At 37.8% G+C, this 26,720-nt stretch overlaps 1 protein-coding gene across 1 annotated transcript in view; it reads right to left on the reverse strand.

Annotated features, from left to right (window-relative positions):
• The window catches only part of NAALADL2 (N-acetylated alpha-linked acidic dipeptidase like 2), a 406,939-nt gene that overhangs the window by 47,407 nt on the left and 332,812 nt on the right, over positions 1–26,720 (reverse strand). Inside the window, exon 13 of the mRNA XM_071438045.1 lies at positions 15,402–15,497. Within this exon, the coding sequence (XP_071294146.1) occupies positions 15,402–15,497 (96 nt within the window). The remainder of the gene's footprint in view (positions 1–15,401; positions 15,498–26,720) is intronic.

Below are 26,720 nucleotides of genomic sequence, written 5' to 3' on the forward strand. Positions count from 1 at the left end.
CCTCACCATGACTCTCACTTCCTTGCTTTGGTTTCTGATCCAAATCAGAATATATTGGGAAACAACTTTGTGCAATGTAATATTTTCTAAGGGCTTGCTATTTTAAAAACTTTGTATGAATTTGCAAGTATTGATCTCTGTTCCTACAAGTCCACCAGAAAAACCTACCAGCAATTGACTGTGCCTAGAAATGGAAGATGAAAAGTAGATCATTAACAACAATATCACCTGTTTCTGGACAGGCTGAATGCATAGGATACTAAATGGGACACAAATTTATATTTCTTTATTTTGGAACTAGAGCTCAGTTTTTAAAAATATGCCCATGTAGCCGCCGTGTTCTGTTACATAAATGGAACACAACTGCCCAAAGCTTTCAGAATTTCAGAATTTTTTCACAAATGTCAGAATTTGGATGCTTCTGCCAATGTAAGAGCCTGTTTTCTTAGGCAAGCAAGAAATTAATTTCTCGTGTCAGGACACAAGTGCTGAGTAAGACCAAAGCCAAGGCCCTCCCATTCCCAGACACAGCAGAACATTTATTTATGGGGCTGAAGGGCACCAGCCAAGCACCTTTAACAGCCTCACTCTCCTGCACTGTGGCCTGGAAAAATGGTGGCTGTAGAGACACCAAGAGCAGAAAAATTGCATGTTTCAGAGTTTTGCTGTAATAAAAAAAAACAAGCTGAATTTCTTTTGTGACACCCAATGAGAGGTGATAATTTTTAATAACTCTAATGGTGTGACGAGATAAAAGCACTTGCTGTGGGTTAAGACACTGGCCATACCCAAGCATCTTAAGGTTTATTTTTGTTTGCTTCTGTTTAACTCAGAAAAACAAACAGCTCTAGAATATCCTGGTCTTTTCCAGCAAATACAGGTCAATTAAAACATGTGCCAGATAACAGGAAACAACATCTGAAAATTCAGTTAGAATTCATTAGAAATTCATCTTATCTGTTAACTACACATTGTAATTTGGAAAAAAAATAACCTCTCTAAGGTAGACTATAATAAAATGTATTACAGAGCTGATCTTGTAGCACCCCTTGCCATGGCAGGGACACCTTTCACTGGCTCAGGCTGCTCCAAGCCCCATCCTACCTGGCCTGGGACACTTCCAGGGATCCAGGGGCAGCCACAGCTTCTCTGGGCACCCTGTGCCAGGGCTCCCCACCCTCACAGTAAAGAAATGTCTTCCTAATATCCAATCCCAACCTAATCTCATTCAGCTGACACACTCTTGCTCACTTTGCTGCTGTGACTGTGTTTTGTGATTTTTTTTTTCCTTCTGACACAGTAGAGAAGAACGCTGCAATATTTCTGTTTGGGGTTTCATCCTTTGAAAGCTCTAGACATAAGCAGGAGTGATCCAATTTTCAACAGAAAATCTGCAGAAGAGGAGCCTTCAAAATTCTTAGTGGGGTAAAGAACAATCATGCCAGCAGTGCACTGCCTGTTTACATAACAAGGCAAAACCGGAAATTTAGAAAAGAAATTTTCAATAACTGATGAGAATTTATTTAAGTGAACCACAATTGTTTTTCAGTGAATGATGTTTTGAAGTAAGTGAAATTCATAATTTAATTTTTTTTTAAATTTGATCCTTTAGTAAAATCTACTTTGTATTTAGACTACACTTAGTTTTTTTCACATTTAGTTATTTTTTAATGTGGGTTTCATTGATATAGTAGGGCTGTTTCAAACAGAAAATACATTACTAATTTAGGATAATGCTCATTTTAAAACGAAGTGATATACATGAAGCATTTAGAACACAGAGTTTCTTAGATAGGCTGGTTTAGATAAACACTTGAAAAAATATCTATAGCATTCTTTATCTGGAAAAAAAATTGTTACTTAGAAGACAATTAGAAATAGTTCCATATTGCCAAATAATTAGTTCTCCCCTCTCCTGTGAGATTTTACTGTGGACAGAGATTTCTTCCTGCAAGAGAAAGGGAACACAATGGAAGATTCCCAACCTCATGAGGAAAAAGGAAAAAAGAGATGAGACAGAGGAGTTTTGATTAACTCGTTTCCTGAACATTCAGCATTCAGTCCACTACATTATGCAAAATATCTATTGAGTTACAAGCAAGATTTTTTATCTTTTGGATTTTTTTTGAAAACCATGATACAATGTCATTACAGTTTTGGCACTTCAGCATAAAAAGAAATGTTTCATTCTCTTTGCCTCATTAGGATCTCATATGAGATCCTGTCAGCTGCAAGTTTGTTCAGTTTATCTCAAGAAAAAAGGAAGAAAAAAGCTTAACATTTCCCTTAGAAATGTCAATCAAAAGCAATGCACTGGCTGGAACTCCAAGTTCAGAAGAATATTGCTCATGTCAGTTGAGACAGAATCTTTTGTGGGCCCATTTTCTTCATCACTTAAAAAAAAAAGATGATATTTATGTAAAGGCCCAACCTCGCCTTGCAATTACCCCAGAATCAAACTGTGCTCTAAGGAGGGGTTCAGTCAATGAGCCCATCACGTATTTCTCATTATGGGCTCTTTTCCTAGCTGAGAAGTGCTTTTTCTAGGATCACAGTTTCACAAAAGATAAATAGTATTCAAATTTGAGCTGACCAGGGAGACCAGATATTCAATCTTAAAGCATTTCTAGGCTATGTGAAAATCATTGATTCCAAAATTCTTGTGATTTAACTCAGGATATTCTGCAGGCTGTGTTCATTTAAATTCAAATTTAATCCTTCCTTTCCAGTCATGTGGTAAAGACACACTCCTGTTACTCACATTAGTTCATGCAGCTCTGCTTTTATTGTATCTGCAACAGTTGCTAAACAGCTCCCCATGTCAGATCTTGCTTTCCACCACACATACCTGTCTTAATGTGCCCGTATAATTTTATAATCTTTTATTCATTATCATGTTGCACTTTTTATATTACAATAGAGCTGTTAGGAATGGCTACTGTTAATACTGGAGACTGCATGAATTATTAGATTTTATGCCAAGATAAAAGTGTTGATTGAGGGCAGAGCACTGCTGTAGGATCAGAAGGAAGCTCCCATGAACCAGCTGTGGAGGAATGCAGAAATTCCAGGAATTTTGCATCACTGTGCTTTCACCTCATGCCATGCGACCTCTGACACGGCACGGCAAACTAACTGCATTTCAATTTGCTGCCATTTCAAATAAAAGCCACTGATGAAGCAGATCTACAAAATGTTTTTCTCACTAAGAGTTCAACCCTTTTGCTTTGTATAATCTCTTAGTGCTGATGTTTGGAACAGGTGAATTTCCAGAGTCAATTATTAAAAACATGTGCTGGGCAACCGGATTATAAACCATGAGATTTCACCAGAGCTGCTGTAAAACTCATTGTCAGACCTTTCCAGGCTTGTGAATAGTGTTAAAGAGAAAGCCTGGGAGGGAGCAGAATGGAATTGTTTCAGAATGGAACTGTTTGGAATTGTTGGGAAGGACCTGCAAGGATCATTCAGTGCCTGCCTGGCCAAGCCAAGGCTGACCAGGGTGCAGGGTGTTGTTGAGGGCATTGCACAGAAGCCTTTTGAACACTGCCAGGCTTGGGGGAGCAAGCACCCCTCAAGGAAGCCTGTTCCAGTGTCTGACCACCCTCCTGGTAAAGAAATGCCTTCTGTATCCAGCCTAACCTGCCCTGGCACAGCTCAGCACCATTCCCACAGTCCTGTCACTGGAGCCTGCCCTTCAGCCTCCTTTTCTCCCAACAAGAAAACCCCAAAGCTCTCAGTGCTCCTCACAGGACCTGTGCTCCAGCCCTTCCTCCTGGTGACAGCCCTTGTCTTGAATACCCAGAATGGGAAAGCAAAAATTAAATGGCTGTATAGTGCAATCTCTTTCTATAGCCAGATTATCAGGTACAAAGAAATGATCTGGGGCTGCCTTTCTAACCAAAACCATGTGCCCTTGAACAAACAGCTTTCTGTTAAAAAAAAAATTACACTAATTTGTCTTTCATTTATTAATGCAATTTCCTCAATTAGATAAACTGTGATTTTTAACTACAGCTTGTGGCAAGTCACACAGTTTGCAAAAATTGAAAAGCACAGATCAAAAAGACTGGAGTCTGAGTAACTACACAGCAAACCAAGCTGCAAGTCGAGCTTGACTAGATTTGTGTTTGATTTAACTCTGAAAAGGAGCTTTCTTAAACATACAGCACAGGAACTAATTTTTCTTTAGCTACTGAGCAACACTAAAGCTGCATAATGAAACCAGTTTATTAGTGGTAAATAAAACCAGTGGCTCCCTAACAAAATTGGGAGATGCAAATCTGCTTTCACAGAGCTCAGTTTTCAATAACTCACCATAAAGGTTGCCAGAACTAAAACAGAAAAGCATTTTTAGGAATTTCCCTAAAGCATACACTTCCCTAAATGCCAAGTAATGCATATCCCTTAGGTTTTCAGCAAATATTGTCCAAATGGATTTACTAATCTGAAAGCCTATTTACAAACCCCACAACAGATTTATACAAACCATAACATATATGTAAATCTTACCAATAAAACCTAAATAAAGTTTTGATTAGTTTTTGATTTTTCCTGTGCACTTTGCCAGTAAAGCAGTAGATTTATTTCTAAATCACAGTTTTGGGGCTCAGACATTAGTACCAGATTTTAAAATTACACACACAGCCCTTACACATGAAGTCTATACATTCCAATCAGAATTTCTACAGTGAGTTCAGGAAGTCCAGCTGTAATAATGAGTTTCATAAAAGGCTTTGTAATCTGTTTCTCATGTTCTCCTTCAGAGTTCAAAATCACACTCCATCCATAAAGCACCTGAGTTGTTGGGTTTTGGTTTTTTTGTAAAAACAGCGATTTGTCATTATGTGGCATGTTTAGCCATGGTTCTTCTACAATTCTATTGGAATAACATCAACAACATATGCAGAAAGGACTATTTAAATTTAAGACATGAATTTTAAGCTGATCTAGGAACCAACTTGCCATAGGACTGGCATGCAAAGAACAAATCCTCCTCAGGCCAGTTTCAACACCCTTTCAGTTCAAGTTTCAAAGCCTGGCAGGAATTCTGCTGCCACTGGAACAGCCCCTGTGCCACGCTCCCCATCTCACTCTGCTCTTCCCACAGGCACCAAAGCTCCAATGGAAATCAGATCTGAGAGCTGGAAACAAAACAAAGCCTGCAGCAAAACCAACAGCAAACCCAAATGGTTCCTCTTGAGTCAGATCAAACCTCACCCTGCTCAGGGGAACGGGGGAACCACAGACCCAGCAACCTTCACCTGATGGAGACATCTGATAATCTTAATTATTACATTCGCTTCAAAGCCTCTTGAAAATCCAATTCCAACAGCAGGTGCTAAAACTTGGCATTCAGCTCAGGGTTTGAGGGGATACAGGTGACAGGAAGGGAAGAGGCAGGGAATCAGAAGTGATGCAGCAACGACAGGTGGAGGAAAGTGGTTCTTGTTATTTTAAGAATTGTTTACTCTTCCTAAGACACTTCTAAAAAGCAAGGAAAAAGTTGAACTGACACATTTCAAAAATGTTCCTCCATGGTAAGGTCAATAAATTATATTAAAAACAAGATACGTAACAGTGAAAGTTGCTACATTTTCTTAAGTGCTTATATAAATTGTTGAACACTATTCATATAATTCCTTATATTACATATAGGCTTTCTATTAAAAACTCTTTTGCCAAATCATCTCATGAAAGAGCAGTACCCAAAAATGAAAGGGCATAGTGTGCTGAGCCCCAAGCTTTGCCCATACAAGGGAATGTTCTCCTTTTTTGAAGTGAAAATAAAGACAAGAAAAAGGAACTTTTTCTCCAGGTTGATTCAATCAATTTTGCTTTTTAATGACACTTAAAACTTCTGTAGCAGAGCACTTATTCCACTGAGTCTAATCAAGTTTTTCAGCTGCATAAATCTAAGTATTTAGCCTTTTGTCTGCAGAGTGCTCCTCTGCATCCTTTTAAGCCCTGGGACTGAATTCCTGTCTCAAGCACAGCACAGTGCTGGGGGATTACCAAGGATCCAGAATATGGTTTATAATTGAATTCCCAACAGGTCTGGCATTCACAGAGCCAAAACTACACATTTTGTTTTGAAATATAAAGAGTTGGATCTGCAGCTGCTGCCTCGCAGTTTGTACCTGAAAATCCAGGACTGCACCTGCACTTAGAGGCTCAAACACTTCATGAGCAGCTGAAAAATAATTTTAGACTGACAAATAATTTTCAAATGAACCCTTCATGTCAACCATTGGTTCCTGTACAGGGTGAAGCCAGAGTAAACTTCACTGAAGTACACAGAACCAGGACTATAATTGAATTATTTGGCTCATCTCTTTATGTCAGGTGCATTTATCTAACAGAGGGCACTAATCAGTGTTTTTAAAAAGTGAAATCTGAAAGATAAGAAATGCTGGCACCTTGTCAGATGCCACAAAGTTATTAAAAATAGATTCCACAAAATGGTATCTCAAGTAAACACCTTAAAGAGGAAATAAAAAAAAAAAATTACGCTTTCTTCACCTTTGTTTTTTAAAGCTGTTATTTGAAAAAATAGCAATACACCCCTTACAATCATGATATGTTGCAAAAATCAGCTAATTAAGAAGGCAGTGAATTTTTTGTTGCCTTGAATGTTTTGCAAAGCTGTGATTAAAAGTCTGCCAGTTTGCCAGAGCCTACAACTGTCAGTACTCTCTAAATCCATGAAAAACAAACTTGTGGTACATTTAACACCTCTCATAAAAATATAGAAAATATCAGTGAGTAGATAATCTTTAGTAATATCTTTTTCCAAGTATTTCAATTTCATGAAGTCTGTGTGTATACACAGCTCAAATAAGCCAGTAGAAGAATAACTTTACCAATTAACTGCTTTGAACAAATTAAAAAAACTCTCAGGTGCAAATGTGTTGCTATTTATTTGGCCATTTGGGAATTAGAACTGTTTTGTCACAAGAAAATAAATGTTACCCATTCAGAGTTTGATTGTTCTAAAGAAGTTAGCACCCAAGTGCGGATGGATCACTTCTGATTGTAGCAATGTGGAGATTATTTTACTGCTTGTCTGTGGTAATTTAGAACAGATTAAATAGAATTTTGGCACTGTCTCAGAATATTATGCAATATCCATGTACACCTATTACTGATATATCTCAGCAGCAAAATAAATGGGCTATTCTTTCATCTAAGGAAAAGATAAGCACTCTCTGAGATTAAAGAATTATCACATAACTAACAAAAAACTACTTTTTTTATGAATGACTTCTCAAAGCACCATTCAGGACATACAGTTTTATTGATAACCTGATTTTGAAGAAATTTCTCTCTATTTCCACAGTCATATCACTTTTAGATGAGGAAAAGGCTGCAGCATACTAGAAGACACTATTCCATTACCCCAGAGCAACTTCTATCTTTCTTCCCTTCTACCCTTCTGAAATGTTGTTTTTCATTTATTGGCTGCTGGACTCTTGTCATGAAACACTTTAGGTCGAAATGCAGTACTTTGTAATATTAGTTTAAATTTTGAACTAAAATTATTTCAATAGATGATCCAGATCCTGTACCTTTTAAAATCAATATTATATGTGCATGGTTGGAATTAGGCTGCAATTTATGAAACTCCTAGCCATTAGTTTTACAAGAAGGTATTAAAATAAAAAATAGCTTCATAGCCAGCATATGATCTCTGCTTATGAAACAGAAATACCATTTCCACTGCAGGAAGTTATATCTTTTATATTGCTTTGGTTTATGGTTAGTTTGCTACAGACAAAACCCAACCCCTGGCCCAAGGAACTGCTGGTGGGTGGGGTCATCAGTCCTGTTGGTTAATTAAATCTCATTAAACCAACAAGCTTGAATCTATTCTGTTGAACTCAAATGGAAAATGGGATTGTACTTGAGCGTGTGAGTCCTGAAGGCTCTAATACCTGAGTGTCTCAGCACACTGGCAATACTCTCTTTTTGGCTACACTGGTAACAAAACCAGCTCTACAAACAAGCTGTTCTTGCTGGGATTTTGTAATAACTTCATTTATGTTGTTTTTTGAGTCATCATAAATTTTTTAAAAGTATACAGTAATTTTGGCTCACAACTTCTACATTTGACAGCATTTCTTCATGTTGTCCAATTGTATTTGAAAAGACAGACTTCATGCTAATTCTGCAATCCTTCATTTCAGGAGATCTATTTGAAAACATTTAATTGTGCTTTTCATTTATACCCAGTTGAACTGCCTGCACATCAACATATTAGGAGACAGAATAGGAGAAAATAAAGGACAAGGGCAGAGCACAATTTCATGCACACATGTTACAAAAACATCTTGAAGATTTTTATCACTGAGAATACATTGGGTTTGTCATACACAACCAGTTTAAAAAAACATTCAGAATGAGAATTTCAAGTAAAGATTATCTGTCACTGGGATCAGATTTTCACAGCACATCTGCAATGAAGGCATCAAAGAGCAGGGATTTGAAACAGGCCCAGCCACTCCTCTTAGTGCCACAAAATGTGAAATGCAAGTAGAGAATTCCATGGTGCTGCACATTGAAATCTGAAGTTTCAGCTGTTTCTTTTTGGCTCTTGACCAGAATTTAAGGGCTAAACTTGAATAAGGGCAGACATTACTTTGTGCTTAATTTATACTTTCAGGTTCCTTCAGGCATCCCATCGCTCAGCTCAGGACATATTCTGTTGGTTCTTAGGAGCTTTTTTGCATGACACCCAGCTCTTATGCATTGTCTAGATGTTTAATTTTGGTCTTATCCTCCCCCCTCTGGATGGCTCCAATCCCAAGAAATGCTCAGCATCAAGAGCACGGCTGCAGAAAAGTTCAGCCATTGCTTTGATGCCAAAATACGTGTCCACACTTAAAGAACAAGATTAAAACCACTGTGGATTGAGCTAAGTCTCCTAAGGAAATCTGTCATTATAAAATTCCTTAAGACAACCCAAAGTCTTGAAAATTTGGTTTTGAATTCAGGACTGAGCTCATGAAGCAAACTTCAGTGTCTGTAAACTTCAGCATCTGCAATGTGATCATAGCTATGTAATGAAACAATATTAAAAAAATGCCAAGAAAACACAACTGTACAACTGTACCCAAAGGAAGTTATTCCTATGGTCTAAAAACTAAAACAAACAAAGAAATATCCAGCTTTAGCAGCTGTATTTCCCCAGGTCTTCCTGCAAGTTGTTTGCAAAACCAGATAATTAACTCTTAGTACAGAGGCAGCTATTTCCATTCCTTGTCACTTGAGCACATAGTAAAGTTCCACTGACTTTAGCTCATATTCACTCAAATGTAAATTGGAATACACTAAATTAAAAAAAAAAAGAAAGAAAAAAGTAGTTACTACATTATTGTTAGTAAAAACTTCATGTTTTAAGAGAAATGCACTGGGGAAAGAACTGTCTGATTTGACATCTTTGTCAAAAGATCTGTAGACAGAAAAGAGCTCCTACAGAGAGCTGCTACAACAGACAAGGTACTTTTAGAGTACCCAAAGGAACTATTCCTCTAGAATGTTGGCATCTTCTTTAAAGAAAAATTCATCTTCCTTGTAAAGCCACCAATTCAATACACGTGTGCCAATAACAAATGCCCTACGGTAGTACCAGTGCTAGAGAATGGATTAATAAAATTAGAGTCTGATAAATTCAGTAACTAAATGTGTGAAGAATGGGGTAGTGGGAAACAGGGGAATATTCAAACAGCCCCAGGCATACTCCTACCTATTAGAGAAGCAAGCTTCAGGTTTGTTTTTTTTTGGTTTGTTCAGGTTTAAACTTGTTGGATTTCAGTGGCTGAATACAAATCAAATTATTACCTGATTCTATAAACATACGTATTGACTCTCCTTAAAAAATGCATGCACTTGTCCAATTGTTTGACATCCCTCACAGCAACTTATATTTTTGAAATAAGAGCAAAGGATGTACAATAGATTTTTCTCATTACACAGTAAAAAGCCACTATTGGGCAAACTGAAAACAATCTTTTGACTTGTGTAATAAATACACAGTAGCTTCTTTGTACAGTCATGATCATCAACCAGGAGACAAAACCTCCCCAAAAAAATAAGACACCTGTCACAGAAATCTTTGCTGAGAGCCTGTCACCAATGCAGACAGAGCTGCAGTCAGATCTAAACCAAAACAAGGCATGGCAAAGGAAGGAATTGCTCTGGGAAATGTAACTTCTTCCCAAGGCAGGTGACTCCCATTAACACAGGCACACACGAGGTCTCAGCACAGAGTAAAAACAAATGTTCAGTTGGTCACAGCCAGCAGCTGAAATTTCAGCAAATCCCAAATATTTGTAGTATTGCACCTTCAGAAATCTTGCTCCAGCTTTGAAATGTTCCAGTCTTTGTCTACAGTGTCAAACAAATCAGATTTTACAAATTCATTCTGTATTCAGGTGAGGAAATGAAGTAGTTACTCAGTTACTGTAAGTACCACTTTTGACTCACTATTTTATTTTCTCGTATCTAAAATAGGGATTAAACAATGCTTCCTCTCACTCCTACCTATCTTCTCTTGCTTATTCAGATTGCTGTAATTTGCAGTAAAAAGGGTGTTTCATGAGATGTACAAACAGCATCAATCTTGGCTTTCTATCCTAAGATGTAGGATGATACATTATGTATCAGCTTATGTGTTTATCCTGTGGTTTGATTGGATCAGACGGAGCTGACACATTTGTTTCCTTCACTTAAATTCCAGCTCTAGTTTGAAAAATGTTGCAATGCTTTTTTTTTCCTTTTACTGACATTTGCAGACAAATCTTGAGAGTAGCCAAGTACAATTTAGGTCTAAAAGAGGACATCAGGAACTAATGGTTTTGAAGAGCAATCTGGTTAAGAAACATTTTGAGAGAAGCCAATGATAACTTTTTTAAAGAACATACAGTCTTACTGCAATATCAAAAATACTTAAGGAATGTAGAAATAATTTTCTGTTTTCACTCAGAGAACTGAACAGGTAAGAATGTTCACAAACAATCCATGGGGATGGTTTCTACACATGCCATGCTGCTAATGGCTGCTATATTTTTTTGTTGATTTTTCTCTTATTCATTGAAACTACAGCTCCTGGTTGTTCTGGTATTTTCAAAGTTGTGAGAGCTCTCTAAGCTGAAAGCATTACATTCCAATGACTCAAAAAAAAAAAACAAAACAAAAGCTCAGAAACAATCTTGTAATAACAGAGCCTTGACATCTTCCCACAACCTCATGAATGTATGTCACAGGAGGAAATGTAATTAGTCGTGTAATAATTCTTCCATTTTGAAGGAAGCATATTAGCATATCAGCAGAAAAGATACGGAAAATTTCAGAGGGTAGGGGAATAGAGCTGTTTTTTAATACCTGACTTTAACCAAGTAGAGCTGTGCTGGATGGTACAGCTGGTTCATCAACTTTTTACCAGGGGTTCTGCAATTTCAGCTTATTTTTATTACCTAGTCTTCATCCATCAGAGTTCAAGTATAAAGTGCAAGAGTCCTTGAGGCTACTTGCTTTTAGGAACAAAGAACTACTGAAAAATTCCAAGCATATCTCCCCTAACTAGGCTGGAGCAGATAGAGAATATGCTGTCTGGCCAAACACAGTGTGACTGTCTGTCAGAAAACCTCATGTCTTTAGCACAAAAGTCACTTCTCTCATATCTAATGCTGAGAAAATCCCCAGACAGCTTTTTTTTTTTCTCCTTTTGAATGTTGTTACTTTCCTATTCACCACAATTAATAGAATTAATTACGAGTTACAATTACAAAGTTACTGTACCAGGTTATATCACCAGATTTGCTCTTGCTTTTATTGCTGCTGACAATAGCCACAGAATAAAACACACATTGGTAGAAGGAGTTTTCAGCAGGTTTTTATTTACCCTCTGCTTGAACTGGATTATGTGTTCTTTCATGCACGAAGGCTAAAGGTAAAACAGAGAGTCTCACTTGTGTGCTTAAGAGAATATGTGCTAAATCAAACCATTCCTGTGAAAAATGGGTGCCTGTGCTGCTTTGCAGGAAAACACAAAGTTTGGGTTTTGTTTGTATTCACAGTGCCACCACAACAGAGTTGTGCTTTGAACATCTCAAATACCATCAAACCATAAATACCAGTAAGATTCCCAGAGCCAGTATATGAGATGTTGGTGAGAAAAAAAGGCAAATTATTTAACTTAGGGAGTGACTGCAGCAACTGGGACATTACACTGCACCTATGCTGCTCCATCACCTTGGGGCAGATGAGAGCTCTGAAAAATAACATGAATTGCTGCCAGCTGTGGGAGGACAAAGAGGAAAATTAAGAGATGCCCCAAGTCATGGTGCAATTTCTCAGCCCAAAACCCATGTTTTCATGTGTGACAGGGCACACAAAGGGTAGCCCAGACATTTCTAGCAGATTCACAACAAGGTCAAACTACACATCTAAAAATTCAGTATCAAGAGTAGACTGTGAAATACAGATACTGATCAGGCCCCCACCTGGGTCCTCACTTCACACACTGAAACCTTTTCTTCTGCTTTGTTAACCTCCTTCAGCATCTGTCACCTACCTCAGTCCACATTCCTGCTTGTTAACTGGGGGCTTGAATAATTCATTTTAAAAAGAACAAATCATAATATAATTCACCTCCAAAGAGACATGAGAGTTCTGCTGGTCTGTGCAGAACTCAAGCCTTTGATGAAGAGACTGAGAGGTGATGGCCAAGTCTGGCACATGCAACCAACGAGAGGAATTTTAAAAATTATATTGGACAGAATACATCACTGAAGAAAGCTAACTGGAGAAATTACCTGTGAAAATGGACACTCCAAATTTTGGTGCCACATTTTGGTGATGGAAATCAGAGCACATAGGAGAAATTTCCAGACTGCACTCTACACAGTGACGTGGGGGAAGGCTGCCATATTTCTGCCTGGGCCTTGCAAGGACAAAGGGTTTTCTAGGATATGAGATCTTTTCAGATGCATTAGACTTCTGTTTGCTCAATGAGATGAGTTCTGCACACACCAAACAAACTCTTTAACACTTTAGGTGCTGTAACTCTGACTGGAGTAATATTGTGTCTCTGCTGCTCAAACAATTTTGCCAAATCCTCTGTCTCTACATGGAGGCAATTTCTAAATGAAAACAGAAAATACCTCAATGGAATGTAGAGATGTAGAGATGCCTCAATGCAGAAGCTATTGGCATGCCCAGGCACAACCTTTTCAAGAATGATCTGATTCCCAAAAGGGCACACTACAGCAGGAATAACACAGGAATATGAATATAGTCTGTTGAAATAGCTACACCAGGAATAATACACTGTTAGAAATGGCTCTGATAAAACTCTGCCACACAGACTTTCTGTTCACAGTACTATTCTACTGATTCAAAATCAGCAAAATCCCAAAAGTCTTTGGGATTTTAAGAGTTTGAGACCTTCATGTTAATTTAGATATGTTGCGTTATCTTGGCATGCAAAAAAACCCCAACAAATAAAAAAAAACACCCGAAACCCAAACAAATAAACAAACAAAACCAAGCTCATTTGCAGACACCATGCAGGAAGATTAAAATACTTGGCAGACGTAGCTTACACCAAACCACAGATTCTCACTTTTAGAAAGATTACAGAGAAAGAAACTACCAACGTTATGGATGTCACTGCATTGCCAATTTGAAAGAATGTTCCCTGTATTAGAAAATGAATGGGACTAAACACAGGTAAATGGGGATATATATCCCTTCCATGCTTCAAAGGAACAGACCAGTATGATCCTGCTAGAAAATGCCACAAGTCAACATTCTTGTGCTGCATCTTATCTGTGGTCAAAATGTGAATTTCATTTACCAACAGTCCAGCAGTCTCTTCATTACATTTGCATACATTTCATTCCATTTGCTTCAGGAAGAGAACCTGCCTGTCACCTCCCTGAAGTGTTTATATTTAAAAAAAATAGAAATATCATAGTATGTTACATAAAACCCCCTTATTCCTTTAGAAATGGAAACACTCCTCCCTCTTGCTGTTTTGTTTAATGTTTAGAAGTTAATTGCATTAGAGTAGTTCTACTTTATGCAATTCCATAATTGGAGTGTAGAATAATCAGGTTCACTAATAATTTTCTCAAGAGTTATCTGTCAGCACCCATAACTCATCGTAAAACCAATTATGTCACTTCTGGTGTGCCTTTCATGACTTTGGTGCCTGACAGAGTAAAAATCAGCATGAGATTATTTCATGGTCCTGGATAAGTGGCTTCAGTGGCATCCCCTGTTAGGGCTCTGCCATTCCAGCATTCAGAACTGCATGATCCCAGTCTTATGAGGTGCTCTGGTGAGCAGACAGTGGACACAAAAGTATTTTCAAGATGGTTAATCACTGAATTGACTGGTTACCATGAAACACTGCGCTGAGCAACACTGATGAAATTTATTTAAAAATAGCACATACTTTTCTGAGTGTGCCTTTGATAAAAAGGGAGTTTTATCTGACATCTCGTCAGGTGGGAAAATCCCTTTTCTGCCACACAAGCACACAATCCTCCATTTTAATACTTGATATTATATACATTATTATATTGAAATTATAAGGTCTGCAAATCTCACTTAAGACACCACCAAGTTTTGTGTTGCATCACACTTCTCAATGTTTCAGTTCTTTGCCACTGGGAAACTTAGAGATTTCTCTTTCTTCGAATGCTTCAGATCAGCATGGCTCTCACAGAAATCCACCCTAAATCCACCTTTTCAGTGCCAAGACCTTAATATGAATTGTTCTGAGAATTGTTCTGACAAAATAGATCTTCTAAGCACTCAGATTACAGATCTATCTGTTTAATAGCTGCATATCTCTCGTTCATTTTTTTCTGCCACATTCAGCAATCTCCTCCTTTTCAGTGCCCATGAAATTAGGGCACCCACTGACATCATGGAGCACAAGGCACAGTCAGCTGATTATTAGCACTTACACCAACCCTCATGTAACAAATTACACTGAAACTTTTATACTGTTATTCAGTATCAACTCCTATACCGTGAAAAAACCTAAGAAAACACTAAAACCCTATTTCCCTAATGGAGATAAAGGGCTTCAAATCAACACAAGCTTTTCCACCAGCCTGAGTGGTCATACAAGCAAAGCAGATAGTGAGTGATATGCAGTGAAAAATAAGAATAAAAAGTTATAGTTTCAAATGAAGCATTTGCACGTGACACTGCTTTGATCACACAAGTTGACCAATGGAAGAGTATTCCCAATGGGGATCCCAGTGAAGGGAACTCCACAATTTTTAATTATATTGAAAGGATTCGCGGGGAAATAGATTATAATTGAAAATTATTAGCAAATTCAAGAGGAAAGTATGTATAAATGAGATCTCCATTTCTCTTACCTTTGCAATGGTCTCGTGCAGGCTGAAGGAGGGATCCAGCTCTTCAGTTTTTGTTGCAGGTACAGGAAAAAGAGCTTCAGAGAGAAAGCTGGAATTCTGTGAGGAAGAAGAAAGGGGCTTTTTAGGATTTCACATTGATTTCCTCCTTCAATTGGTTATTGAATTTTGTTGATAGATTGAGAAACCCTTCCAGTCTTTATTAAATTTTGATGATTATGACACTTATTCACTGATCTCATTGACTGATTCCAAGGCCCTAAAAAAGGCAAAAACCCCCTATGTCTTATGACTTTATTTCTGGATTGGCAGTTGTCTCTGTAATTATGCTTCCCAAAGCAGCTAAAAATTTTGCCTACCAGGAGAAAAAAAAAATATATCCACACAGCTTTATTCTGAGCTAAGTAGCCATCAGACATCTTATTAACTAAGTTATGATTTAAGTCTTCAGGAGAAATGTAACCACAATAATCAAGGAATACTCTTTTATCTTCTCCAAACATCCCACTTCTTTATCCACTGAGTCCATCTACATAATAAGGGATTTTTTGTCAACTCCCTAAAATTATATACTTTACGTTAACCAGTCTATTAACACCAAACAATCTAATAAATTGTTTGTACAGAATGTTCATCTCTTCTTGTACTCTAAAAAAAAGTAAGACATTATTTGCACATTTGTTGTCACAAGAAAACAAGAAACCAATAACAAGGAGTGGACTGGAAAAAAGGGCAAAACAATATAAAACAAACCTCTAAGCCTCAAAGGTGCCCAGATGCCTAAAGCAGGAATTACATTACATTGCTGGTGAATTTGCTTGTTGAATTTTTCTATAAATTAATGCCTTCATGATCAATATTCTATCAGTATTTCCATGCATTTCTAGGAGATTATTTCTGGTAGCAAACTCCCACCACTTTCTTAAAAAAAAATTATATATATAATTAGCAGTGCATCATCTAAATTTTTGTGATCAGTGATGCATCTGTGTGTTGCATAACTTGTCACAGAAACATCACAAAAATAAATGAAGTAATTTTTTCTTTCAGAATTTTTTTTTTTTTTAGATCTCTGCGAGAAGATGCACAAAGTCATTCATTACAAAGATTAAATACATACTCCAGCATTAACTCATAACCATTCATCTTTGTTCCAAGTTTGCACAGTGGTTTATAGAGCTGTGCCATTTGACTGGGGGGCTGCTGAGGAACACCCTCATTCTGCTGTGATGGTGCTAAAGCTGCTCATCATCAGTTACATAAATGCAATCAATAACTTGAGGAGAGTTGCATTATTTATATTCACTCTTGAGTATCTCACTGAGAGTCAGTGAAGGAAGTGACTACCAAATTAGATTTGCCACACAAGGTCAGATTATTGCCCCATCCAGACAAATGTCTTTGGAATCTGAAGTCTGGTGAATCCTCCCTGGAAAGCAGGGAGGCGCTGCTGACCTGGCTTCTCTCCCACCCCACTCCAGACCCCACCTGGGCCAGGTGAACCAGCAGCCTCTGCTTTGGAAGATCTCAGCTTACACAGGCAGTGATCAGCAAATGAACCAAAACAACTTGGACATCACTAGTGACGAGTTGTTTTGCTCATGAAGGAATCAAGTCCCTGCTTGCAGAGATCTTGAAAAGAATTGCTGTTTGAAATAACTTGCTGACATCTGAAATCATCCTGCTGTGCACTTGTAAAAGCAAATGTTTAAATCAGCTCTGGCTGCTTTTTTTTTTTTTGCCTTTTTTTTTTTTTTTTCTCATAACAAGCTCCTCCATAAAGAACAGCTAGAAAGGCCAACTTTGTTTCCTTTGCCTTTTGCTGTTTTTCAAGTACTGTGCTCACTAGAGAAAGCTGCATCAGCTTCCCAACTAGCAGAAGCCCAGGGAGCACATGGCAGAGAGAAGGCCCAGATGATGCTCCAAGAGCACCTCTCAGCATTTAACAGCAAGAGCAACACCCAGCACGAGCTGGAAACTGAATCACACTCCTCTGTCGTTGTTCCACCAAGCTCACAACAGTGAGAGTTGTATTTTGGCTTTTTTTGAACACCAGTTTGCTAAGCAAATTTCTAGTAAATGCCCACCAAGAGAAAGACTTGCTAATCCAAAAATATTAAACCCAACTGTATTATTCCTTTGTGCTTTTCAGCCACAGTAGGAGCTACAGCTGCAGTTGTTGTTCTTGTTCTCTCCCACACTCGCCTCCTAAACACAAATCATCACCTCTGCCCCAGCCAGGCATTAGCATCACCCTCACCTTCTTCAGAGGGCAGTCTTCAATGCATTGTGAGTGCTCTGGAGATGGTATCAAATTATGGAAAAAACCTTTTTAAGGTCAGACCACTGTGAAACATCCTAAAATTTAGGAGGTCCAATTTCCACTAGTGCTTTGAAAATTTTTGCCTTTGCTTTTTATCACATTCTGTTGATTTTTCTTTAAGTTCATGGCTATCCAAATGGATTAAGAAGATTTTCTTCTTCTGATATGAAGTTATGTTTTTATCAAACAAACTTTACAATCTACAAAGGATCATCCCAAAAATCCTTGAATTCCCAATGAAATTATTTGGTATCTCTATGAACTCTTCAGAAGAGAAATGAACAAGCACAACACGTATTTGGAAGTGAGTTTCCTTTGTCTCGTGTTCCTTTTGGAATAATCAGTTAACCTGGTCTTTTCAATACTCATTTAATGAAGCATTCTGTGAAATTAGAATGACATTGATGTTCTACTTTTCAAATAATGGGTCACTTCTGATTAAACTTCGATTGAACATTCAACTTTCAATCTTAAAACAAATTGCCTCCTTTTCTTTTTAATTTTAACCCAATTTCCTACTGCCCTCAGGTCTTGTGACAGTAATTAATTGATTTATGAATCAATTAAATGGAGATCGAGAATGCAGGCTAAAATCTCTTGAAACCCCAAATCTGGCTTACTCTTGCTTATTTATGATGGACACTTGCACTAAAATTCACTTCTGATTTTCTACACTCATTTTTCTAACTTAACTTATCCTTCCTTAACTAATTAGGTGAACAAAATGTTTCACCATCTAAAGGTACTAAATTCACCATCCCTTGTGTACTGTCTTATACCTTCAATTTATATGCCAACTTTCAACCAATGCATTTTAAATCACAAATAAAATCCCACAGCACTTCTGGTGATTTAATGAAAAACAGTAAATACCAAAACATGCTTTAGAGATCAATTTTGCTGTTATTAAATAAAATAGTTTTAAGTAAAAATAAAAAACCTTTTTTTAAATAATGAAGTTTTTTTAAAAATATCAATTTTTGTCTTACTTTCTCTGTTGTCAAACATTGTCTTAGAACTGGAATTATTTCTGTAAATATATGTGATTTTTTTTACTAGCTGAATCCAGAAGAGATTCTGTTTTCTTGACTATTACTTGAGAAACTGTAAAATTACCAGTTAGAGAAATTGTGAATTTATGTACCCAAATTATGTAGGTAATAATTCCTTAATATGCTCTCATTCCACACTCAAACTAATTTTTCTTGCCTGATGAATGTTCCCCAGCTTTCACAAGAAGACATCCTTCTGTTCTTAACCTGGTGAATAATACATAAATATCTCCAGAAATAATTCTTCTGGGGTTGGGGGGAGGAGGGGGAGGTGAGGGGAGGCTTTTTTGTTGTTTGTTTGTTTTGAAAGCAACAGGCAGTGGAGGTTTCTCCACTCAGCAATAAAGATGCTCAATCTGGAAAAACGATCTTTAGACAAAAGCTCTTTATCCAGTTTGACTCCACCCTTTTTAACATTTGTCAGAATTGTCCATACTCAGGCCAGCATTGCCCTTCAGCACTTCACAATACTCATAGCACCAATTTTATACTGCACAGGAGACAAAAGAAAGCACCAGGAAAGGTAAAATCAGAGAGGAAGCAAGTGAGAGCAAAAATCCTTCTGAAATTCGTACAAGTGGGCAAGAGGTATAAATGTGGTACATTACCAAAGCCTGCAAGGCAAATACACAAAAGAAGGATGTAAACCAAGAGAAAAATGTTTATTTTCTTCATGCAGACCAACGAAAAATGTCTAGAAGGTGAGAATTTAGGGGTTGCTTTTGCTGCATCAGGACTGACACTATGCTCTGTTACCTGTCCAGTATAAACACACTTTATAAACACATATAAAGTGTGTGTTCCATGAGCTATAAACCTGTTTCACTCTGTCTGCCTTTTTGTAGTACAACAGCACAAAAAGTAGAATTGCAGAAAACTGAGGGATACACACAAATGTGTAGTGCCTGGCCACTGAAACACAAAGTAGACACTGCACATCTTCAGAATGCACCTGGGCACAGGTTCAGCTGGGAGGCTGAAGTCACACAAGGCACAATCTGAATCTGTGCAGTGCCCAAAACTATTACCCAGAAACCCAGAGGCCTCACAACTGCATCAGGACTTGTCTGCATCTGTATTCAACAGCAGTGCCAAAAAGTTGTCATAGTGTGATGGAGAAAGCCCTGCCAGGAGAAAAGATAAAGAGAGAGCAGCGAGAAGAACAAAAACACCTCTGAAATCTGCACTGCAGGCTCTCACTAATTCCTTCTTCCATTTTCCCTAAGTCAAGCAATTGGCATACGGTAGCCTGGTAGAAAATATTCAATTGAATTTCTTTGTGACAGAGCTGTTTCACCTCACCTAGGCTAAAAGGCCATCTCTTCCCCCTTTTTTTTACTGCCTGGCAGGGTGATTGAACAAGAGGTTTGACTGCAAGAAGGATCAAAAAGAGAGGAATGGAAAAGGTATCTCATAGACTAAAATATGGCTTATCATCATCTATCTGGATTACTTTTACTTTTGGAGGGTACTGGAGACTGAAGCAGATTTACTGAAAAAGTAGATTATGTAGAATAGAACAGACTGAAGCCAAAGTGTGATTCAAATTGAATTGATGAAATAATAACAGGCATATAGGATTTCTCACTAATAGAGGCCCATAGGACTGCAAATACAGTGCAGAAGAGATTTTCTGCCTCTCCATCTCACCAGCAGGGCAGTTTTACCCTTTCTAGTAAATGCTCTAGATATCTAATTAAATATCACCTCCCAAATCCACAAAGGATTATAAAATAATGTAAATGTTTGTTTCATTGATGCAAAAGACATAAAATAGGTCCATAAAATTATTTTTATAAAGCAAAGCTCTGCAATTGCCACAGCCTAACACATGTCTTCAAAATGAGAATGCCCCTACTCTGGAAAACAGGCTTGTCAGAAGGAGTTTCTGACAAGAGTTTTTCTTCTGTATTTTCACCATTTCAGTTTACTGAAGACCTTTTAGAAAAGAAAGAAAAGCACATCTATTTTCTGTTTGAATATTCTGGTAAAGATGTGCAGTGACCTTGCAATGCTACCCAGTGCTGGACAAAATGAACAAGGCCTGCCAAACAAGACTGCACAAGAATACAGGAGAGGCAGAATTGGAATCACTGCTGCACAAGTTATTTTATTATTCAACTCAACTGCAGCCAGAAAAAAAAACCAGCCAAGAGTCATAAGGAAAGGAATATAAGTACATTTCTCTCATCTCTTTTAATTTAATGTTTTCTTCCTTATGTTAGTAAGTGAATTGAAATAATCACTGTAAAGCTATAAACCCACAGACTGCAGCACAGAGAAAGAAACTTTTAGGATGTAAGGATACTTGCCTGGTTTTATTCCTCTGCAGTTTTCCCTTGGTGCTTTTTACACTGAAAGCAGAATCAGCAGTTTAGGTAGGAGTGGCCCAAGTCAGAAACCTGGAACCTGACACAGGATCCTCCCAAAGTTTCACAACTGAGAAACAGGAGGCTTAGTAAAATTCAGTACATCTAAGAGAGAACAGCTTTTCTTGGATGTGTTTTGTGAAGGGTGCAAGCACATTTTGTAACATTTTATGATCAATTGTGAGCATTCAAATTATAAAGAAACATGAAGTTCCAGGAAGATCGCCCTAACCATGTCTTGCTGGAAGTCATGAATCCCAGTGACAATGTCTTTCACAATCAAATATTATCAATGCTTTATTTTCTGATTCAATGCTTCCTAATTCCCACTTCAAATTTCAGTGCTAAAAAAAATTAATTAATTACACTGAATGAAGAGATCTAACGTTAGACACTACACAGATGTTGTGTAGGTGGGTGGCTCACCACCTTGCAGTAAGAATAAAAATTGTGTTTTGCTAAGAATAATAATGTCTTCAAGACAATATTTATCAGAAGCCTAATTAACCAGTTCTTCAATGTCCATGATAAGATATATCAAATATTGCAAATTTTATCAGTGAGAATGCATCGCTGACCCAAACCACAGCTGTTTGATGGTCCAGTGATCTTGATTTTTTTCCTCCAAAAAGACAAAACTGAGTGCCACACTAGTAATACCTACTGGCACAAAACAAGTTCTGATACTTATTCCAGATATTCTACCAGAAGATTTTTAGTTGGTCAGTTGAGTGCAGCCACTCAGAAGGACAGTGGTAAAACATTACCATGAATGCAACAGGCCATTTAATTCTCCAAGGGAAACAGAGAATTCAGTGACATCTGTCCTTAGATAATATTTTCAGTAACTAAATGCTTCAAACAGAGGCAATTAATTGGTGCCTAAACGAATTTTTCACATTTCCCCATATTCCATTGATCCTGTTAACTCCCATCTCTTTCTTCCACTGCCTTCCAACAATCCTCAGTTAATTCCAAGACACTGAGGAGCCTCTGAGAGAATCTGCAAGGACAGAGCTCACAGAAACAACATGTACTCATGCAGTGTGAATGAATGCTAAAGAAGCTGTGTGATTTTGATATCATAAGGCAAGTTTACATAAAGAATTTTCTCCTTCTGGATGCACTGTGTGATGTTTGGGACATCAAAGCACTAGGATTTGTGAGGCCAGACAGAATTTTTTGGAGCAGAGTAATGTATCCAAACTGATGAGGACGTCATCAGTTTCACTAGCATTAGTGCAATAACAAAGATGCTCTTCCATGAAATTAAATAGCTAAATATTCATATTATTCAATAAAACAACTCAAGCAATCAATTGAACATCAAATGCATTTTGTCTTGTAAAACACCGAGTCATTAACCTTAACAATTTCACCATGCTCTCACTACCAAATTCAACTCAATTAGTGTCCAAATGAACAGATGGACTAATGAATTAATGAATTATTGGTGAGTACTAGACTAACCCCTGACTGAACGGAGAAATTAGAAAACACTAATTTATGCTAGAGACAGAAAAAACACATTGGTCAGGAAAAAAATCAGTCTGAATAAAGAGAAGCACAGTTATTACAAACCCAGCATAATCCCTGAGTCAGGAAGGCAGCTGTGGTTTGGACCCTCAGGTATTCCCAGGCAACCTGCTGGGGACTCCTGCAAGTATTCCTTGTTACACACTGGCAGCTCACTGCTTGTCCAGAAACACAAACGAAACCTCTCTCTTCACCTTGGCACAACCAGCTCCCACTGCCACACCTGGCTGCCCTTGAAGTCTGCTCACAGTTAATAAACTCTCTCAGCAGCAAGTGCAACTGCATCAAACTCTCCAGAGGCAGCTCAGAAAAGGGAATCCTGGGTTCCCAAGCAACCATCCTGAGGCTGATACACATTTGCTCCTTTGCAAAGACTTTCTGGTATAGCAAGCACACTGGTACTTTCATTCTTTCATACAGTCATGAAACATCTCCAGTAACTCCCCATGGGCAACTACCAGCTGTGTTATTTCCTTAAAAAATTTAACATGTACCAGGGAGAAAAGAGAAGTAAAACAGGGAATGAGGGGGAGCCATGCAGAGCTGTATTTCCAGATGGAAAAGCTACCAAATCACAGATCATCACAGCAACACACTGCTGCTGTGCAAACTCCCTCCTAGACCAGATGTAAGAGGAGAAACATGGCTTCTGTTTGGGGTAAGAATCTCCCTGGAATTACAGACTCAGACTAAATCTCTTCCAAGGACATTCACACCAATGCCACAGGCCCTGAAGGTCTCTGTTGAGCAGCTAAGGCTGAATTAAGCACATCGTGTCTTTGCATATGGCCTACCCTGATGCCTCCAAGAAAATGACGCTGAGATGGAATTTCTTGATAAATATACTTGGCTTTGATAAATTAATTGGTACTGGGTAACACCTAATCAAGGAGGACACAAATAATAATAATGTCAGTTAACAGCAGAACATTTACCAGAAGGGCCTGGTGAGCTGTAGGTAATCCAAGCAGTCAGAAATCTCAAGACTCTGTCATGGCTGCACTGACTCTTTCCTGGCTGGAAAGGGACTGGAGGAGAACACACCAGAAATCAAGGAGAAAATCATCTGGATTTGGAGCAACAATGGATTAATGCTGTGATTCAAGATGGTGAGATAACTGCATTAAGAACACAGAGCTCCAGAACTTCAGAAAATACAAATGGATTGACTTTAAGCACTGGAACTGTTTGAGCAGTGATTACATGACTGATACAAAACCAGCTAAAAATAAAGATCATCACAGGTCAGACTACTCAGGTTTGCTTTCAAGATGCACACAACAGGTACAAGGTTGTATTTGTGGAGATGAAACTATACCACAGACTTTCTTTCCACAAAGCCAAGTTGATTATACATATAGATGCATTTAAAATGAAATATGTTTGGGGTTCAAACACCAGCTTCCTTCTCACTTTAGAACAGATACAAGGGAGATGCACTGAACAGCACTCCAAGCTGCCTCCCTCTACACCAACATCAGCACATCAAAGAGACAAAAGCAGCTTGCAACATTAGAGTTATTTTTTGGGTAAACTAAACCTTAAGTTCTCTCCATCAAGGATGGTTCCTCTGTTTCTCTTCTCATAACAAAGAAATCTTGGAAAGCTTTTGAGCTCTTTCAAGAGAAGTGCATGATGTGTCAGTCTAAGCATGTAAACACTGAAATCAAGAAACTGCAGTAAGTTTCCCCAAAGAGTGATAAAAAGGAAGAAAAGAGGGAAGGACAGGGTGGGAGGGAGGATGCAAAGGCTGATGGTAACAACCACTGAGAGGCCACATTCACTGAAGAGTTAAGATTTAGTGCCCTCTGTTTTACACCAGTGTGGGTGAAAATCACTTTTAAGGGCCCTAATGAAAGTTGAAAGTTACCTTCAGAAAGTTATGCATATTTCAACAGAAATAAAAATCATTATGCATTCTCTCTAAAGAGGATACAATCTCAAACTGTCAAAATTCTAAACTCTTCTACATATATTACATACAAATGCCTTCTATAAAGAAACCTCTTTTCATTTTTCTTCTAAATTAGCTTAGTGGTCCATGGTATTACACTACCTTGGTCTAGCCTGTGAATAATGTGACAGGTAATTTTTATACTTCTTGCCTGTACTTAAGTTTGAGTGAAGATACGGAAAACAACTTTTATGATCTAGGTGTAAAAGTAAATGTTCTGTGAGTCCTGCATACCCAAACGTGGACATCTACTATGAAATGTTTCATGATGATTATGTGTCCATCAATAAATATAAAATAAGATGAAGGAAAAAAAAAAGCAAGTTAGTAAGTTGTTGGTTATTTTTTAATAATGTGCATGTGCAGCAGTTTTTTTTTCCCCAAAGTAATAATGCTAATGTTGATGTAAACTACCACATTATCACAGAGGGGATTTAAGATTCTGTTTTATCAGACAGGAATCATTCTGTAACAGGATGCACTGAGAAGGATGAATAATATGCAGATAACATTGAAGATCATCCAACTATAATTTAAAAAAATGGATTCCTCATGAAACTGTTGACTGCAATGACACAGAAATGGATGGTAACAGTCAATTAATTTCCATCTTGAAAAAACTCAAAATACACCTGTATCAGCTGAAGTTTGTAAATGATGGAACTCAAAACGCTGAACAGTTCAATGATGTTTGACTTACAATGCTGGAGAAAAAGTCAAATCTCTGACTGAAAAAAATGGAAAACCCAGTTTATATGTTCTCTACTATTAGGCAGCCACAGCAAGGCTCTTCTTCTCAGTCTCTGCGATTATTTGTGCTCCAGGACTTCAGCAGCTATGCTATAAACTGTTCTAGGAAAGAAGTAATCAGAATAAATTAACCTGTAACTAGGGGGTTGGACCTTTTCCCTTCAGGGAAGAAGCCCAGTACTACCCAAACACAGACCTTTTAAAAACTACTTTACCCTGTCCCCTTTCATGAAATAAAAAAGGCCATCAGAATGTTGAGTCTAGCAGAGAAAACTGCACTTTAAGGTGCTCCATCAAGAGGAAAACTAAACATGGAAAATTACAAAGATGATGCTCATACAAAAAGAAAAACAATGCAAATCTTAAGGAACTAAGGGAGAGAAGTATGAGAAACAAGGTGAGCTCTAAGTGATAGGGCAGGCACACAATCCATGTACATCCATTCAAAAATGAGAACCATCATGAATCCAAACAGAAACTGAGTGCAATCCCTGAGGTCACACACCACCATATCCAGTGTTTCCAGAGTTATTCATAATGTACAATCAGGTAACCAAGAGCTGAGCTTCAGTCATGTGAGTAAGATTATTTTGTTTACAAAGTTAAAATACCACAGGAGAGGAATTTATATCTAAGACACCAAGCAGAGTTGTGATGACCATGTCTGTTTGTCTGTTACATGCATGTATTTTCTCATTATGGAGGACATGTATATGTTATGCCTGTTACACCATTTTGGGTGTGAAAATAAACAAAACTAATATTTTCAAGAGCACAGAAATAGTCCACACATAGGGAAAGAAAATCAGAATGCACTCATCTGTGCCATGTAATTATTTCTGACATACCAATGCTCATACAATGAAATAATTTGACTGATATCCAGCTTTTATGCAGCACAGAGAGTGGCTAACACAAGTCTTTGATTTAACAGCTCTCTTAGTTTATGTTACTCTTCCTTGTTGCTGTAAAGGCAACTGAATATGTTTCTAACACTGTTCTCTGCTGAGGTGAGGACTAATAGACTAATCATGGCTTTCAGGAGCAGAGAAACTCTGATTTGAAATCAACACTTAGGTCTCTCTCTGGAGACTCTGCACAGTCACCTGGATGCACACTAATCATTCTCTTGAATACCATAACTCATACTGAAAGCAAAATAATCAGCAGTATTAGGAAAACCTGATCAGCTTGTCTCCTAACATATTACTAATCAGAATGTAATGTGACCCTCATGCGATGGAAAACCCAGCACAGTGGAGGTGAGGAAAGCTTTCTTCAGCAACTGCAAGAGAATCCTTGGAAATTGGGGCAATATTATGATTTTTTCCACTTGAG

This window comes from Agelaius tricolor, unplaced genomic scaffold (assembly GCF_023055355.1).
Source record: "Agelaius tricolor isolate 1412-34295 unplaced genomic scaffold, bAgeTri1.0.p SCAF_12, whole genome shotgun sequence".
NCBI lineage: Eukaryota > Metazoa > Chordata > Aves > Passeriformes > Icteridae > Agelaius > Agelaius tricolor.